The sequence below is a fragment of the Vanacampus margaritifer genome, chromosome 16 (assembly GCF_051991255.1).
Source record: "Vanacampus margaritifer isolate UIUO_Vmar chromosome 16, RoL_Vmar_1.0, whole genome shotgun sequence".
In the NCBI taxonomy this organism is placed as follows: domain Eukaryota; kingdom Metazoa; phylum Chordata; class Actinopteri; order Syngnathiformes; family Syngnathidae; genus Vanacampus; species Vanacampus margaritifer.
The window spans coordinates 4,968,373-4,982,457 of record NC_135447.1 but is presented as its reverse complement, the minus strand read 5'-3'; the positions used below and the strand labels follow the sequence as shown (position 1 = coordinate 4,982,457).

The following is a 14,085-nucleotide window of genomic DNA, read 5'->3' as shown; positions in this document are numbered from 1 at the left end:
AAATGGGTGGCTTTGATTCATATTCCACAAATACATGATCAGAATGATGTGTTAGTAGTGAGGTTGCATAAAACATTTTTTTTTTAACTTAACGTTCTGTTTAAATGGCTTTAAAAAATATATTATTATTATTATTATTAACTCATTCACTGCCATTAGACGTCACAAATTAATTTTAAACCATTTCTATTATTTTACATTTTACATACATTTTTCCACTTAAGGGAAAAAAAATATTGTACATTTAGACCAGATATAACATTTGTGATTAATTGTGAGTTAACTATTAAAGTCATGTGATTAATTACAATTAAAAAATGTAATCGCCTGATGCCCTAATTTTTAATAATATTTTTTTTTTCAAAAAAAAGAAAAGATTATAAAAAAATTAGGTCATCGGGCGATTAAAAGTTTGAATTGTAATTAATCGCATGATTTCAATAGTTAACTCATGATTTATCACAAATTTTAGATCTGGTCTAAATGTACAATAAAAACCTTTTTCTAGGTTGTCATACTCTTGTTAACAAAAGTGGAAACAAATGTTAAACTAATAGAAATTGCTCAAATTAATTTTTGACGTCTATAGCCGCCAATGGCAGTAAATGAGTTAAATAGACCATAGGCTACCATACAATACAGAAAGCAATTCTCACTATACACTACAGTAGTTGTGTTAGTAGCCTACTGTCAGTAGGGAAAATGCTGTCTTATAAATCCAAAGCCTAAATAAAGATAAAATAAAAGTACAGAGGCAGTGATTCATGTGTTATCTGCCCTGTGTAACTATACAACATGCTGGAGGCTGAGTGCATAGCAGAGAGCTCTAAAAATAGCGCTGGCCTGCAGCTCCGGAGTCAAGAGTGGGGTTAGTATGTGCATTAGTGGGCTGGCACGCAACATGAACACAGTCAGAGAGGAGGAAGAGGAAGCACGCAGCGTGCGACTCCCATCGCCAGTTGTGCTGATACATCTTTCATTTGATCCGCCTCTGACAGATGATTCGTCTGCACTGGATGACCTCCAACTCTTCACGCTGCCACAATGAGCCCTCCAAACATGAATGACAGAAAATATGGACGTGAGAAAGGGTTAGCTTCAAATATGCAGCAAAACCCATTGCTACAAATGAAAACATCAAGTACGTTAATATACTAATTATTGTGTGACTTTCGGCTTGTCCAGTCAAAGCTCGCCACATTACAAGAAAACTAAATGCATACGGCAAAATGTATAATTATTCAAAATCGCCATTGTTAGAAGCTCCCAGGCAGGTTGTCTTTTCAATCAATAGTCTTCAAAGCTTTTCAATCCATTTAGATGCATTTTGTGATAGCCTGCAGTTCTTTGGGGGAAATCGCAGCTCTGTTGCCATGACGACCGATAGCTGACACATGAGCGTATGTGTTAGCTACATGTGTGAAAAATAACGCTATACATTTGTGAATGAAATAGTCTTAACTCATTCACTGCCATTGACAGCAATAGACGTCAAAAATTAATTTTAACTCTTTCCATTAACATTTTTTTCCATTTTTGTTAACAAGAGCATGAAAGCCTACAATTTTTTTCTACATTTAGAACAGATATAAAATTTGTTATTAATCGTGAGTTAACTAGTGAGGTCATGCAAATATTTACAAATTAAAAAAAAAAACATATATATATTTAAAAAAAAAAGATTTATAAAAATTAGGGGCATCAGGCGATTACAAATTTTAATCGTAATTAATCGCATGATTTCACTAGTTAACTCACGATTAATCACAAATTTTAAATCTGTTCAAATACAATAAAAAAAAATCTAGGTTTTCATACTCTTGTTAACAAAAAAGGGAAAAAATGTTAAACTAATAGAAATATTTAAAATGAATTTTTGACGTCTATAGCCGTCAATGGCAGTGAATGAGTTAATTTAAAACAATGTGAATTTTGAGCACCATTTTTTGGACAGGGTTATTTTATTTTTCATGGACGGATACACTATAGGTATATAAAATGTATATAATAATTCTATAATCTACATAAAGTGATCTGGTTGTATAGTTCAGCTTCAACAATAAAGGTTTGATTAAGATGTCACCAAAATAACCCATAACTGATAAAAGGAACATACTGTACCGGTCCCAGTTGTCAGAATTCGAGGGTTTGTGTGGTGGAACCGAGTGTAGGATGCACTCAAACAGAATTCTTTACATTGTACATGGAATAACAAAAAAAACACTTAAAAAAGGAGACCAATGCATTGCTCAAGGACATCGCAGCTTGAACCAGGATCCCCAATCATGATTGCAGGTGATGAAAGATTCAAAGTAACAAACGTGACAGATGACGGTCTGACAAGACACTTTCCCTATAGTTACCAAAAATACACAAAATATTGAACTCATTCACTGCCACTGACGGCTATAGACGTCAAAAATTCATTTGAACTATTTCTATTAGTTTAAAAAAAAAATCCCACTTGTTAACAAGACTATGAAAATCTAGATTTTTTTATTGTACATTTAGAACAGAAATAAAATTTGTGATTAATTGTCAACGAAAAAATAAAAATTAATAAAATAAAATTATAATAAAATTAATTAAAAATATATAATCACCTGACACCACTAATTTTCAGGATCGCGATTAATATATATTTTTTTACATCTGTTCTAAATGTACACTATTTTTTTTTTAGGTTTTCATACTCTTAACAAAAGTGGAAGAAAAAAATTAAACTAATTAGTTCAAATGAATTTTTGACGTCTATAGCCGTCAACGGCAGTGAATGAGTTAAGATGCAGTCATAGTCAAAGATAGAAATGACACAGGGTGACACTGTTTACGCCATTTCATCTTTTATTCTCTGTTGACGTTCCAAAAAATCAACTGAGGATGAAACCGGTCTATTTGCAGTCTTGTTCTGCATTTCGGGATCGTGACGTGCGCATGCTCTCTGGAGACTTTGACTCCAGCGTGAAAGGAGATGTGCTCAGCAGAAAGAGGGAACAAAAGAACGTGAGCGAGGAGAACAATTACAGTGCAGAGTGAAAACGTATGCATGCAGTCAAGGTGCTCTCGGTTTGGCTTAGCTCAGCACGGGTGCAAAAGGTCAACGTCGCACCCAACGTTCGGCCATGACATCTTGATCCGAAGCCTCCTATTTCTTCAGCACGCCGCTTTTGGTGTCCACGGTGACGGGTATCGAGGTTTCTGCGGCCCCGATGGCCGGCTTGGCGAGTGGGGCCTCCACCGTCAACACGCCGTCAGGAGACAGCGAGGAGGTGACCTTTTCCACGTTGGCGCTTGAGGGGAGGCTGCAGGGTAACATTATTAAGGTGTATAAAAATAGATTTAAAAAAAAAAAAAGTTGTCATTTTGAAAGTGTTTACCAAAAGCATCACTGAGAATTAAAGGGTGCATTTGACCCTCCCACCCAAAATTAAATGTAATGCAGACACAAAATACAAAAACATGCACATTTTTGTGTAAATTAAAAAAAATAGTAAAAGTTGTTGTTAAATATTTAAAATGCCAAAAAGCTCTTGAGCACCCACCTTTTCAATTATGTCTCTTTATGACCAACTTACACATAAAAAAATCGCTGTTAATAATAATAACGTTCTAAAAATAGTCCCTAAATTGTCCTGTCATTTGATTAAGGGAAGTTCAGTTTTCAATGCGGCCTCTAGATGGCAGCAAATCCAATGTTAAAATGAGGGCAAGTGCTGTCGTTCCACGTTTTCAAACATTTTGGTCCAGGGGTTTCAAAAAACAGCACTTTATTTTGAATATGCTTTTTGCGCAGGAACTAAAAGGCAAAACAAGTTCCACATCATGATTCCAAATTTATATTAAAGGGGGGAAAAAAAATCCAAGCAAACTGCTGTAGTTCAAAGGTCATGTTAGTGTTACATATTCGTGTCGTGTCACCAATGTGTTTACCCCCCCAGTCCTCAGATAATTTGAGCAATTTTGTTATTTCATAAACTGATTTCCTTGAGCATTCATCATTCTGTACCCAAGTTTCAAAAAAGGTGTGGGTGCCTCAGCTACTTACGTATATTTTCTGGTGAAACATCTGGACACAAAACCATGTTCGTCTTTACGCTCCTCGTGTTTGCCTATGGACAAAAAAGAGTCATCAAAAATTGTTTCCCACAAATACAAGAGCATCGATAAAACTTTAGCACACATTATAAATATGTGAAATGTGTCTCCAATGTTGTTTTCTGTGGCTTATTTGTCAACTGTTGGCATGTGAAGCACTTTCAGACTCTTTTGTGATTAAGGGCTATATAAATAAACTTGACTTGACTTGAAAACAAAAGAGCTAAAATGTACTCACGTTACATTATTAGCTAACATTAGCTACACAGCAGAGCAGCTCATAAACCACTGTTGTTGAAACAGAATATATATCTGTTGGGATATATAGCTGCACAGAACAGGTAAATAAAATAAAAAAAAGTTCAGTTTTAAACACTTGGCCTTATTTATTTATTTGTTATATAGTTATAAAGAAGCGAAGTGTAGTCACAGAGCTAGCTAGCTAGCTAGCTCTGTGGCTACACTTCGCTAGCTAGCTTTGATTTGTAAGATACAAAAAGGACAACAATAATTACCTGAACCGACTCAATTGCTTTGTTTTGTTGAAGAAGTCAAACTATAACATCCAACATGTTCAAACTTTGAATTTATCATGTTAATTACACCATACAGATCTCAAAAGTTGAGTTTTTAGTTGGGGGCACAACAACGTATTGACTTGAATGAACATATTAAAGCAAGCTAACCAAATGATGCTAGTTTCTTTAGTTTGCTTTCAGTGCTTGTTGAATACTAAATAAAATATATATTTGCTTTTTATCTCTCTCCGTTTCCAAAGTACTTTACAGCGGATTTATTGTAACACCTTACGCGGATCGGGTAAGTACAAAGATAACGATCGCATTTCGATATATTTGCTGATGGTTAACACCGAAGCAGATCGTCTTTTGTTTGCTTTGACATAAGAGAACGGACGGAGGCAAATTCCACTGCGGCTTTGTTTATCTTTAATGCCCCCGACTATGTGCAGTGTGGCAGCTGCCGGCCTGGAAAAGCTCCAGCTGTCTTTGAACCCTAACCAATACGGTGACACCCGGGGGTAAGCGTGATACTTTGCGAATTGCATTCAAAATTGCGAAAGCACCATGTCAGCGATAGGGAAGTCATCCACTCCCACACGCTCAATTGTTTTTTTGCAACAGCAGGCTTTGATCCAAAAAAGCCGACGCCCACTACCTCACTGGAAAACAGCGCTGCATTATTCCAAGGTATTATGTAACTGCAAGTTTCCAGAACAGTTAAGCTGATATATGAGAAACAGATTTTTTTTTTGGGGGGGGGGGGGGTACACCTGCACAAACTGGGGTGCGATAAAATTCAAGGACGGCTCTATTCGGTTCGATTCAGTGGGTTTATGATTCAATTCGAGACGGTATGATGCATTGAGTTTCTTGTTTTCATTAGACATGTGATTGATGTTGTCAATACTGAAAATATGGCATTTCCTTTAAAAAAAAAAAAATTCAATAAATGGTGATTGGACACATAGGGTACGATACGATTCAAGGACTGTAGTGTAACGCTTGGATTGCTATTCCAATTCAAATGTTACAGCTGCTGTAATACGTAAAAGCTCGCCAAAACCCAAATTAGAAGGCAAGTGGATGAGACTCAAAAATAACAAATCATCAGCAACATCAAACCGATTTATCCCAATTAATACCTGGTGTGTATCTACGATTTCCAGGATGATTCATTTTAAAACGTAACGGTTCAATTCAGTTAATTCAAAACAGTTTTCAGTACACCCCTAATATTTATATATATATATATATATATATATATTATATATTATATATATATATATTAGGGGTGTACTGAAAACTGTTTTGAATATATATATTAGGGTTGTCAGTCGATTACATTTTTAAAATCGCAATTAATCGCATGAATTCAATAATTAACTCCTGATTAATCGCAAATTAATCACACGTTATGTCCGTTCTAAATGTAGAATAAAATAAAATGAACAATAAAATTGTTTCCTGCCCCCACCCCCGGTTTTTCATACTCTTGTTATCATAAATGTGGAAAAATGGTATCTTTTAGTTAATTGATAAAGTCATTTCATAGTAATTCATAAAAGTTAATTGAGAGCTTACCAGTGATTTCCACCACTCCATCCTTGGTCTTGACCACCAGCTCTTCGGGCGAGAAGTGGTTCACATCCAGAGACACTTTCCAGTTGTCCTGGGTCTGCTTGATCTCCGACATACCCGTGCTCATCTGACGGGACAGGGCGCGAGCTTGCTGGGCCATCATCGCGCCCGGGTACATCATGGGGGTGTGAGGCATCATGGCGCCCATCTCGGGGGGCATCACGGAGGGCCGCATGTAGCCGGGCCAGTGGGTGCAGGGGTACGAAGCCAAGTCTTCCCCCGTGGCGGGCATGCCGAAGGTCTGGTCGAAGATGCGGGCGGTGGGGTACCAGTCGCGGAAGGGGTCCCAGCTCGGGGTGCGGAGCAGGGTGAAAGGAATACGTCTCTCTGCCATGATGAAGAAAAGCTGCCGGCGCACTTTGGCCTGTCTGATAATGTTGGGCCAACACGCTGGCCACCTCATATTTATACGAGCGCTGACACCACCCCTCCTTTTTCCACTCCCCTCCACACACTTGTGGAAGTTACCAGAACATCTATTTGGGGCAGACGTAGCATTGCAATGGAATCCAGCAGGAAGGCCCCTCCCCATATGACAGCTGACCATTGCACTGTTAAACTTCCCACACACACACACACACTAACATCCAGCCTCCCGTCGGTGGTGGCTCAAAGAGACAAGAAAAAGAATCCAGAAGTCAGACAGGCATTAGATTACATTTCATAACATCATTAAAACCATGTGATTATAAACATTTACAACTTAAAGGGGCCATATTAGGGAGAAGTGGCTTTTTAATTGCTTGTATATGCGCACCGGCTCACCAAGCGAGAAATTAAACAACCGAGCAAATTGTTTATTTGACTAATGTGAACTGCAGTCGCATGCATCGAGGTTCATCTTTTACACATCACAAATTTTAAGCCACCCACTGTCATGTTTTCGGTTCTGTGGGGGTTGGGTTTTTGTTTGTTATGGGTGTTCTTGATGTTTTTGTCTGTGGTTGGTGTTTTTTGTCTTGTGTTCCTGATTTCTTCCCTTGTCTCGTTATGTCTGACCACGTCCAACTGTGTGTCTTCCCTTCCCCAGGTGTGTCTCATTAGTGTTGCTGTATTCAGTCTGATGTGTTTGTCCAGTCGGTGGTGAAGCATTCGCTATGTTACGTGTGTCAAGTCTTCGTCACACAGCTAGCCAAGTCGTCTTCGTCGCAGCTAGCCAAGTCGTCCTCGTCGCAGCTGGCCAAGTCGTCCTCGTCGCAGCTGGCCAAGTCGTCCTCGTCGCAGCTGGCCAAGTCGTCCTCGCCGCAGCTGGCCAAGTCGTCCTCGCCGCAGCTGACCAAGTCGTCCTCGCCGCAGCTGACCAAGTCGACCTCGCTGCAGCTGGCCAAGCCGTCCTCGCCGCAGCTGGCCAAGTCGTCCTCGCCGCAGCTGGCCAAGTCGTCCTCGCCGCAGCTGGCCAAGTCGTCCTCGACGCAGCTGGCCAAGTCGTCCTTCGCCGCAGCTGACCAAGTCGTCCTCGCCGCAGCTGACAAAGTCGACCTCGCCGCAGCTGGCCAAGCCGTCCTCGCCGCAGCTGGCCAAGTCGTCCTCGCCGCAGCTGGCCAAGTCGTCCTCGCCGCAGCTGGCCAAGTCGTCCTCGCCGCAGCTGACCAAGTCGTCCTCGCCGCAGCTGACCAAGTCGACCTCGCCGCAGCTGGCCAAGCCGTCCTCGCCGCAGCTGGCCAAGTCGTCCTCGCCGCAGCTGGCCAAGTCGTCCTCGCCGCAGCTGGCCAAGTCGTCCTCGCCGCAGCTGGCCAAGTCGTCCTCGACGCAGCTGGCCAAGTCGTCCTTCGCCGCAGCTGACCAAGTCGTCCTCGCCGCAGCTGACAAAGTCGACCTCGCCGCAGCTGGCCAAGCCGTCCTCGCCGCAGCTGGCCAAGTCGTCCTCGCCGCAGCTGGCCAAGTCGTCCTCGCCGCAGCTGGCCAAGTCGTCCTCGCCGCAGCTAGCAAAGTCGACCTCGCCGCAGCTGACCAAGTCGACCTCGCCGCAGCTGACCAAGTCGTCCTCGCCGCAGCTAGCCAAGTCGTCCTCGCCGCAGCTGGCCAAGTCATCCTCGTCGCAGCTGGCCAAGTTGTCCTCGCCGCAGCTGGCCAAGTCGTCCTCGCCGCAGCTAGCCAAGTCGTTTTCGTCGCAGCTGGCCAAGTCGTCCTCACCGCAGCTAGCCAAGTCGTCCTCGCCACAGCTGACCAAGTCGTCCTCGCCACAGCTGACCAAGTCGTCCTCGCTACAGCTGACCAAGTCGTCCTCACCACAGCTGACTAAGTGGTCCTCGCCGCAGCTGACCAAGTCGTCCTCGCCACAGCTGACCAAGTCGTCCTCGCCACAGCTGACCAAGTCGTCCTCGCCACAGCTAGCCAAGTCGTCTTCGTCACAGCTAACAAGTCAAGTCACTCCACAGCAATTCAAGTCCAGTCACGTCTCGCTCCGTTTCATTCATGGCAAACAGTCTACTCACGTTATGTCCAGTCTTGGCGACCAGTCAACTCATGTCCTGTCCAGTCATGATGACCAGTCCACTCATGGTGACCAATCCAGTCCCGTCCCATCAAGTCAGGGTTATCTGCTCACCTTTTTCCCTATGGTCAGTTGAAGTTTGGGTCCACCATATGTTGGAACGTATTTAAATAGGTTCAAAAATGTATTTAAATATGTTCGAACGTACTTACCAGTCAAAAATGTTGACCACACATTGGCAGTTCTACATTTCTGTATTACTTAAAACGTTAATAATAAATATACTCAACAAAAATATAAACACAACACTTTTGTTTTTTTATGACATGACCTCAACGATCTAAAACTTTTTTCCACGTACACAATATCGCAATTCCTATCAAATATTGTTCACAAACCAGTATAAATCCATCCCACCTCACAGGTGTGTCATATCAAGATGCTGATTAGACACCATGATTATCAGTGCACAGGTGTGCCTTAGACTGCCCACAATACAAGGCCACTCTTGAAAGGTGCAGTTTTTCACAAAACTTGTAAGGTGGAATGGATTATCTCAGATCACAGATTTAGACTGGTTTGTGAACAATAATTGAGAGAACTGGTGATATTGTGTACGTGGAAAAAAGTTTTACATCTTTGAGTTCATCTCATAAAAAATGGGCGCAAAAACATGTGTTGCACTTTTACGCTTTTAAAAATACACATGTACCATAATTTGACTGGGGCTGATTATTAATATTTCAATTACACACGATCAGGAAAAATAAACAGGAAAAACAGGATTTGTTTTGCCCATTCGTTCCAATTTATTGTCAGGAATATGAACTTGTACACTACAAAGGACCCAAAGGATCAAAAGGGGGCAGTGCTATATCCAGAATAAATTAAGGACACGTTTTAATTATTCAGGGCTTTTACAAGGAATGCAACAAAGTGCAAATGACATGACAGGAAAACATGGCAGGAAGACTTTCTGGTGGAGCCTGACTGTGTTTGCTCCTGTAAATGGACACGGCCCAGGCAGGCAGGACAGATCCTGACAGTCTCTGCTCAGCTTGTTCCCATTTCGCAACCATTACATTTTAGTGGCAATTATGACTGAAGTCTCAACGTCTCAGCTGCTTCCCATCTTGATAGACAAACAAATAGTGTTCAGTGTTGAGGTCAGGGGATTTGGGGCCTTGACTTGTACACAAAAACAGTCTTAAAAGTTTTTTTTGTTTTTTTTTAAGCATAGATCTGTCCATATTGGTCCAATACAGAAGGAGTCTTGTCAAACTCCCATTTGCGAGCGCACCTTCAACCAATCAACATGGATGCATATAATCCATTTTCACCCCCCCAAAAAAAATAATTTTTTTTCAGCTTTGCGGCACAAGGCCTAGTGTTAAAAACAGATTCAATAACTTAAAAATAATAAATAGTCCAATAAATCAATCAATATATCAATAAATAAATAAATACATAAATACATTAAATAATATATTGACAAAACATGTGCATGGAAAGTTTTGCAGTAAGGTTTCATGTACAGTGCCCGGGCAGCCTCAGTGGTTAATTACGTCGAAAGCGATGTACACGCATACCGATAATCGGACCAAAGTCGAGCCTTTTTGGTATGAATGTCTCCAAATGATTATCCAGAGTGATTATCGTGTGGTGTGGGGATGTCTTGTCGTTTTTTCCACCCGGTCTGCTCAGAGAATTGTCGCGACCGATGGCATTCGTTACAACTTACACACAGTTTGGTTAAGATGTTTTAAAAAAAATAATAATCGGTATGTGTGTATCCCGCTTCGCACACATGCACGCACACACACACTCTGTGTTATAAACGAAGGATAAGCAGAATCAACATACACATCATTAGATAGGGCAGACTTCAAATAATAAATAATACATTTCATCTCATTTGCTTGCGGCCGGTTGGCAGAATCCTATACGCTGAGTTAGGGCCACGCCCCCCGCCACAGAAGAGACACGCCCCTTTCCGATTTGCCATGCTATGCTGCGTCACCTCGACTCTTGCAACTTAATGGAATATACAGTGCATAGTTTACAAAGCCAGAGGAGATCTATACAGACAAACATATACAATGTCACTTTTAAGCATTAAAAAAAGTTCTTTTGTCCTCTTTTGTTCTTATTTCATTGATCTTGTTGCTCTCAGGAAATAAATCGTGGCTTTTTCGTATCGTGCGTCTTATACCCGGCACCTTATTTTTAATGTATACATACAGTACATACACAGATAGATTTACTTTGGATTTTGGTTACTTTGTGGAAGAAGTGAAAGAACGTAGCAACAATTAAGATTTGTTCCAAGGGCTCAGCCATATCATTTGACGCGTGTGAAGTAATTTCTTTAAAAATATTTGCCACTCTCAGAGTTTTTATGAACGAAGTAGAAGAGTGCTAATAGTTAATAGGGTAAAAAGGATTTGGACCCTGGACTGTAAAACTTCACAAACCCGATTGGCGTTTCATCCTCCTCAGAAGCCGGGACTGTCGTAGCTGCTGTGGCTGGAGTAACTGCGGCGGCTGCGAGAGCGACTCCGACTCCAGCTGCGGCTCCGACTCCAGCTGCGGCTGCGGCTTCGACTCCTGCTCCTGCTGCGGCTCCTGCTGCGGCTGCGACTGTAGCTGCTGTAGCTGCGACTGCGGCTGCGGCTGGAGCGCGACGGGCTGCTGTCGTAGCTGGACGACGACGGGCTCGGCCGGTAGTACGGGATGGGACGTTTCCGGGCGCTGGGGAGGGCAACCGGGAAGTGGGTGTCAAAATCCTCTTTTCAAAGACTTGATGATATTTGGTCGAGCCAATCATTGTTAGATGCTTGTGACCAGGACAGGCGCTAAAAGAGAGCAGCTGTTTGGGTTAAAACAAAAAAAGCTGCGCACACACATTTGTAACACACTCATATGAAGAGAAAAGCGTGTGGTTAGTTTCCTCGTTAATAGCCACTCCGAAAGTGCTTCGGATAAGTAATTAGCACCCAAAAGAACTTGTCGTTGGAGGTGAACACCAGCAGACTTCAGCAGTCAACAACAGTGTGGTTAGTACAGTGGAAACAGAGTCCATGAAACTGGACTCATTTATTCCCAACAGTCTACTCTCAATGTTTCTTTTTCTTACTACGTGGAGCTAAGATTTGTTTTTTCTCATTAGATTTCTCAAACTATAACCTGCCCAGGATCTTCAGAATCAGTAGAACTGTATATATAAAAATGATTCCAAATTTCAATACGACGATTCAAATCGGTTTTGATTCGATTCGGCGTTACGATTTAATGTGTTACGGCCGAGTACAAGAAGGTATGATGCAATGAGTTTCTTTTTCAATTTACGCTACGAATGGACTTGTCAGTAGGTTATTATAAACGCAGTCTTGTCACCATCGATATATCGCATCTCAATATATTTTTGTGTGGAACGATTCAATTCGGTTCAAGACGATGCACTCACATCTTTGAAGTACAAACTGATTTTCTGCTTCAAATCGTGTGTGTGTGTATATATATATATATATAGTTTTTTAGTGCAGTTTAATTTTCACAAGGCATGTTTTGGCCCTTCTATGTCAATATGTGTACGAGCATTAGCAAGTAAGTGCCTAAATATTAAGTGTTCTTAGAGACTGTAGGTTGTTTATATGCATTGTATAGTTTTGTACAAAAGCACAATATTGTGTGTGTGTGTTTTTTTTTTAGTATGAGCTATTTTTTTTTTACAACCTCCCCACAATATCGTGATGATTATCGTATTGTGACGTTTATATCAATAAATTTCAATTTCAATGTTATAGGTTAGAGATCAACACGCATTAATAAACATAATGTCAAATATTCATTCTTATCTGCTTCAGATGATTTACATGACACAGTTGTGCGCTGTTTTTTTTTTTTTTGGTATGGTATAAATGGCTTCATTAATTGTGACGTGATAGTGGTGGTATAAAGAGGTGGATTAAGTTGTTTAAGTCCCCAAGAAGGCCCAGACACCAAATGCACAGCCCACCACTGGGTTAGTAGAACACTATCAAGGTATTGCTGCGATATTTGCAAATAAGTTTGGGTCCTCGAGCCAATCCGTCATGGCAAGCAAGAGCGGGAAACAACCTTGATAGCGTTTGTAACTGTGTTATATTAGCGAGTGGGCAGAGTTTAAGAGTTGCTGTGAATTTCAGAAAGGATGTGGAGGAGGAGAGAGAAAAAAAAAAAAAAACAGGAGGAAGTGTTTTACTGCTCAGTCGAGCTTCGGGAGTCAGACTAGCGGGGTCCTACTGCACGGCAACAGTTACCACGGCAACTGGCCTGCAGCTCAGGTTGCATCTCGTTGTCTTGGCATCGGAACCTTTAAGGGCTGGAGTGAAAGATGACATCACATTTCACCGTTTTACATTCAGTGGTATACTGTAAGTGTACATACACCAATGGGCGACAGTTGGCCTTATTTTATTGATTTAAATTAATACAGTGCACTTAGGTTATATAATATCTTCAACTTTAATCATTCATCATCAATATGTACAAATTGGAATGCAATTATCAACCTACCTGTTTGAAACAGTTTGCAAATCTAGAAAAACATCCATTTTTTTTTAAATTACAACCAGAAATGGACTTTTTAAAAAGAAATGTAATTCGCATGGTGTTATTTTTTATTTTATGGAGATTAAACTTAACACAAAAAGTTAGGGGTGACATTTCAGGATGAACCTAAAATACACTTGACCAAGTCTAACCTTTTCAACGCACACACAGACGTCAGTGTTTCAGTGCTGTTTGTACAACTTGCTATTCTCTAACAACAGGGATGTGATTTGACCAAAGTGAAATTATCTGAAAATTTAGCCGGGGGTCTTGGGGCCGCTGGCACCCAGCTAGGTCCAGGGCAGTGCCCTGGTGGGGGGACAAGGGGGGCGAAGCCCCCCGGAGCTCATGGGTTTTCCGTGTTTTTAAGTACTTTCAATGCACTCACATGACAAAGAAATAGACAAAACAACAGCATAAATTTTCAATGTATATTGAACTATCCCATATAAAATGGCAGTTTTAGTCAACTCAAAATCAGTCACATTCAAAAACATTGGACTGCCTTTGCTTTTAAAAACTATCACTGAGAATATCATCATATCTAACTAATGTGATTACTAAGTTAACACATAAATAATGTTGAAGAGTTCAAATTTCATGAACAAATAATTGTATCATGACCAAATGAAAAGTAACTCATATTAGAGCATACAACAAATGTCTTTGTTATAGCAGAAGATGTTATCTGTCGGAATCATGTGCATACACAATGAACTACAAAAAAAAAATAAAAATAAAAAATAAAATAAAAATAAAAAAAATAAATCAGAATTTTTTTTTGTTGGAGGGGGGGAGATAAAA

The 14,085-nt window shown here is 40.9% G+C and overlaps 2 protein-coding genes across 6 annotated transcripts in view; both read right to left on the bottom strand.

Annotated features, from left to right (window-relative positions):
• Positions 1 to 2,826: 2,826 nt before the first annotated feature.
• hspb1 (heat shock protein, alpha-crystallin-related, 1) lies at positions 2,827 to 6,964 on the bottom strand. Its single transcript, XM_077547088.1, has 3 exons — positions 6,198 to 6,964; positions 4,046 to 4,109; positions 2,827 to 3,302 (listed from the first exon to the last, which is right to left on the bottom strand). Exons 1-3 carry the CDS (start codon positions 6,799 to 6,801, stop codon positions 3,146 to 3,148), a joined length of 825 nt encoding a protein of 274 aa, XP_077403214.1. The 5' UTR covers positions 6,802 to 6,964; the 3' UTR covers positions 2,827 to 3,145.
• Positions 6,965 to 9,473: 2,509 nt separating this feature from the next.
• Positions 9,474 to 14,085, bottom strand: part of srrm3 (serine/arginine repetitive matrix 3) — a 66,780-nt gene continuing 62,168 nt past the window's right edge. For 4 of the 5 annotated variants that reach the window (XM_077546467.1, XM_077546468.1, XM_077546469.1 and 1 more), the window contains one exon: positions 9,474 to 11,439. In XM_077546467.1, the coding sequence (XP_077402593.1) occupies positions 11,184 to 11,439 (256 nt within the window). In that variant the 3' untranslated portion in view covers positions 9,474 to 11,183. Of the gene's footprint in view, positions 11,440 to 12,931; positions 13,052 to 14,085 lie in introns of all 5 variants that reach the window. The other variant, XR_013288590.1, reaches the window with a different exon arrangement.

What these genes read in the sequence shown, in the direction of transcription:
- hspb1 (XM_077547088.1), bottom strand. Translation starts at nt 6,801, where the DNA reads ATGGTCAGCTGTCATATGGGGAGGGGCCTTCCTGCTGGATTCCATTGC. An exon ending in TGGAGTGGTGGAAATCACTG is followed by an intron (nt 4,110 to 6,197) that starts GTAAGCTCTCAA and finishes TTTTGTCCATAG; the next exon opens with GCAAACACGAGGAGCGTAAA. An exon ending in TGTTTCACCAGAAAATATAC is followed by an intron (nt 3,303 to 4,045) that starts GTAAGTAGCTGA and finishes GTTACCCTGCAG; the next exon opens with CCTCCCCTCAAGCGCCAACG.